At 34.5% G+C, this 4,798-nt stretch overlaps 1 protein-coding gene across 2 annotated transcripts in view; it reads left to right on the top strand.

Annotated features, from left to right (window-relative positions):
- Positions 1-3,947, top strand: part of usb1 (U6 snRNA biogenesis 1) — a 9,339-nt gene extending 5,392 nt beyond the window's left edge. For both annotated transcript variants that reach the window (XM_059334411.1, XM_059334410.1), the window contains exon 7: positions 2,563-3,947. In XM_059334411.1, coding sequence (XP_059190394.1) covers positions 2,563-2,670 — 108 coding nt within the window. In that variant the 3' untranslated portion in view covers positions 2,671-3,947. The remainder of the gene's footprint in view (positions 1-2,562) is intronic.
- The last annotated feature ends 851 nt before the right edge of the window (positions 3,948-4,798 follow it).

The raw sequence follows: 4,798 nt of genomic DNA, 5'->3' as shown, positions 1-4,798 counted from the left end.
AATGACCCCCTAAAACCTGAACTTTTTCTGGAAATTCAACACCTACTAAATAATAGATTTTTCAGCCTCTGTAGCAGATAAAAATGAAATTCAAAAAGTATTTGAGAGCTTATACCCGTGGCTTTCATACGAAGTTGAGTTTATTTGTCCAAACCTTCAATAAAGTTTTTTAAAAAATCAACAAACTCAGCAAATTTACATTACATTTGACTGAATAAAAAATCCTATGCATAATACTAATACATGCCCATTAGCAAGATGCAAACATGATATGACCATTGGAAGAAATAGACATAGTTCTCATTAGCCTACTGTAATAATAAAAAAAAATTATCATAATAATAATAATAAATAATAATAATACATTTTATATATTGCACTTTTCAGGGTACTCAACGACGCATAAAGTAATATAAGACATAAACAGTTTCTTATATCATCATCACAATCAATTAGCCTATTATTATTATTATTAATATTAATATATTATTAATAATATAACTATTATTTCCAGATGGTCACAAATCTGTCTGTTCTTCGGTGAAAATATGTCGTCTAAAAACATTCCTCATCCTTAAATGCCGGTCGATTGGTTCCGAGGGTTCAAAGTCTGGATCAGCAATTAAATGATCGGCGCTGTATTTATCAGATCGCTTCCGTCACTTACTTCTAATCTCCCTCCACTATAGTCGTCTTCCTCCATGATTTCAAAGTTCTGGAAAAGTCCGATGTTGCATTGTGACACTCCCACATGTATTCTGATCATGATTCTGATGCATTTAATGGGCCAAGAGACCGAAAATAGGTGGAAAAAATACAAATACTACAAAATGACATATCCACTGTCCCGGCCTTAATGGTAGAGTGACGCAACATCGCTCCCGGTTTTAATGGTAGAAATGCGGTAATGCTTTCCCGGCGTCAATGGGTTAATGAACTAAATGCTGACTCATCTATATTTAACACATTAGATTTATTACATCCCTTAATATCAAGAGGGCTTTGCGACCCCCCATGGATCTTTGGCGCCCCCCTGGGGGGGTCGGGCCCCCCCGGTTGGAAATCACTGCTCTATGGTATGCGATCTACCAGGTGTGCCACTGGAGATGCCCCAGACTCGTTGCTCTTCTTAACGTGTAGCAGGCGCCGTCCCAAAGCACTCACAATCGGCCCAGTCCTCCAGCAGCAGTCTCTCCCAGCTGCAGTCAGAGCAGGAGATGTTAATCCCTCAGCATCCAGTTTGCACTAGTCTGCAGATGAATCACCAATGGTGCGAAAAAGTTTTGAGGATCTTAGGCGAATCCTCTCTTCAAAGCCACACCCATAGCGGCTCACTAGAGGGGAAAGTACCTAATGAAAACTCGCCTATTGTGTGCTCACTTGTAGTTTGAATGGAACCAAATGTGAGTCCATAGACAGCTGTGGTCATGTGGGAGGGGAAAGTATGCATGAGAAGTATTTAGGAGCCCTAAACCAGGCGTAAGTTAGTCATCTAGCTGGATGTTGCCTGTGTGACATGGATGGATCTGGTTTTGTTTTTTTGCCTCAAGTTCCTCATTCTGGCTCCTTCAAGCTTATATAGAAATGAAAAAAGTTGTTGAGTCCAAGTCCGAGTCATCAGAGTGTAAGTCCGAGTCAAGCCACAAAAATTGGGCTTTGAGTCCGACTCAAGTCTGAGTCCAGGACTCGAGTACTCCAACCCTGGCACAATAAAACAAGGACCACAGACACAGAAACTGAAATTTAAAAAAAATACAGTAAGTTGTGCAGGTGAGATTAAAAGAAAGCTTAAAGGCTAATTGAAGAAACTTATCTCAATTAGAAATAATTACAACAGATAGAAGAAAGAATAGAAATAGAATAGAAAAGCACAACTGTCTTGGACGCTCACTCATCCCTACAGAGCGCTTTGACAGGCAGATCTATTAATGGCCTCAAGTTAAAATACCCTGCTAAATACAGTCATGGAAAAAAGCAAGACCATTGTTTTCTTCAATTTCTTTAATTTAAGAAGTGATATCTAGACATTTTCCATGGTTTTCTTGATAATGATTTTGGTCATTATCAATAAAACCATGCAAAAGATATTAAACTCTTATCAGCTATTTTTGTTGTTATCATTATATTTGTCCAAACTAATGTACCTTTAGTTGTACCAGGCAATAAAATGAACAAGAAATTGAAGAAAACAAGGGTGGTCTAATCATTTTTTCCATGATTGTATGTCACAATTATTTGATAATAAATTTAATGCATCCTATTAAAACTGTGTTTATGTCAAAAATGGAATATCAGCTAATATACTGTAATGTACTGTACCAATTTTAAAGCTCTAGCAGTGGGGTAGTAGTTTGGGTTTAGGTTTTGCACGTATGTCTTAGATAAAACAAGTCATCCAGCAGTCTGTTGTTTCCTCTATGTGCACTGTTGCATTCTGACAGCAGCTCAGATGACGTTTGGTACAAAGGACACCACTTGGACTCACAGTTACAGGAGTTTTGACCGAATCACTTACAAAAAATGTATCAGCTGATTTTCTGTGTTTTTTTTTTCTATTGATAGAGTCTGATTGATGACCATGAAGAAGGACAGTTTGAGCTCAGGTTGGACGGCATAGAGCTTCGCTGCAGGACGGGAAACAAGACCTTCCACTTCCCGCTGGAGCTCTAAAATCTGACACGTACTGGTGCATCTCAGTAAATTAGAGTATCATAGAAAGTTTATTTATGTCAGTAATTCAATTCAAAAAGGTGAAATAACACATTTTATAGATCCTTTACACAATTAATGAAGCATTTCATGTCTTCATTTATTTAATTTCTTCTAATTATAATGATTATGGCTTACATTTAATGAAGACCTAAAATTCAGTGTCTCAAAAAAGTTAATATTACAAAAGACCAATTATAAAAAGTATGTTTAATATGTAAATGTTGGCCTCTGAAAAGTATATCCATCTATATGACTCAAAATGGACTTTTCTATCATATTCTAATGTATTGTGATGCACCTGTATATGCCCTACCAAGCCTAACTGCAGTAACTACATTTTTGGTCAAAATTGAGTTATAACTAAAAATGAACTCCTTGATGTCTGTTTTTTTCTTGTGACAAAGTTTTAGATTTGAATTTTGCTTTATTTCAGAGAAATAATAATATAAAAACCACAAAATCCAACTCAAAACCAAGCAGTAATTGCACTTACCACAGTCTGCTTTGGATATATTTACTAATTTAAACATAAAAATAATAGAAATTTATAGAAAGTTTATTTGAAAGGGAAAGTATTATCTAGATTTAATAGAATATATAGTATAGAATATTATCTAGATTATCTAGAAATATTATCTTGATTGACTTAAAATGATATTAAGACTAAAACATAACATTTCTTTATAATAAGTCTAAAATACGCAAATCTTTGAATATACATACTTTTAAATACACTTCTAACAAAATCAATTGGAAAATGTTTATTCGCTGAAATTAAAAAAATTAAAGTTACTGCACTATGTTTGTGCATTACTATTAGAACCTTTTACAGCAAAACCAGAGTGCAGTAACAACTTTTTTGGGGTCTAATATATCGTTATGATTTTGAGAATAAAAATGACATCATCGATACATGTAGAAATAAGTGTCATATCACTTATCTACCTATAACCAATTTGGCTGACCAGTTAAAAAACTTAAAAAAAAACTTTAAAGCAGTTTTTCTCAGTTTTACCTTTTGTGTAGTTACTGCAGTTAGACTTTGTAGAGCAGTATACCTCTGACCCACGTAGATGACCTGCAGATGACCCATTTAGTGCAATTTTTTTTATTAACTGCACAGATTTGTGGCATGTCCCAACATAGAAAGTCAAGGCTTAATGGCAAAAATAATAATAAAAAATATGGATTGTATTTTAATACTGTATGTAAATAAAGTTGTTACTGGTTTTCTACTTATTTTTCCATGCAGCATTATTAGTGATCAGGGTCCATAAAGGTTGACGTGTCAGCTTTAGAGAAGCAGCTTTAGAGGATTCATGTGATACATGTGTGAGAAGCTGTGTGTTTAAACGGTTGAGACAAAGCCTCCATCAAAGGAAGTTGTTGACGTCAGTATTGAAACCTCACCGTTGGTCTAACACACAGTCCTATCTTATTTAGCTCCATGACTGAGCACAGAGGAGGGAATTACTCATCACATAATACAGTTAAAGTGGTGACTGAGACTTGTCGTTAATTTGACTTTTTTCTCGTGACATCGACTTTTTTCCTCTCCATTTTGAATTTTTTCTTCTCGTTTTGAATTTTTTTCTCGTAACTTCGACTTTTTTCTCGTCACGTTGACTTTTTCCTTGTGACTTCCACTTTTTTTTCTCATTTTGACTTTTTTGTGACGTCGACATTTTTCTTGTGACTTCGACTTTTTTCTTCTTATTTTGACTTTTTTCTTCTCAATTTGACTTTTTCCTCTTATTTTGACTTTTTTCTTCTCATTTGGACTTTTCTTCTCAATTTGACTTTTTTCCTCTCATTTTGACTTTTTTCTTGTTTGGACTTTTTTCTTTTCATTTTTACTTTTTTTCTTGTGACTGACTTTTTTCTTGTCATTTTTACTTTTATTTCATGGCGTCAACTTTCTCTTGTGACTTTGACTTTTTTCTTGTCATTTTGACTTATTTCATGGCGTTGACTTTTTCTCATTATTTTTGACTTTTTCTTGTGACTTTGATTTTTTCTCATTATTTTTACTTTTTTCTTCTTTTTTTTTCATGACTTCTGTCTCTGTGTGACAGCCCTGCAATAT

The sequence above is a fragment of the Centropristis striata genome, chromosome 6 (assembly GCF_030273125.1).
Source record: "Centropristis striata isolate RG_2023a ecotype Rhode Island chromosome 6, C.striata_1.0, whole genome shotgun sequence".
NCBI lineage: Eukaryota > Metazoa > Chordata > Actinopteri > Perciformes > Serranidae > Centropristis > Centropristis striata.
The sequence above is the reverse complement of the archived record's forward strand: the minus strand, read 5'-3'. Positions and strand labels throughout refer to the sequence as shown.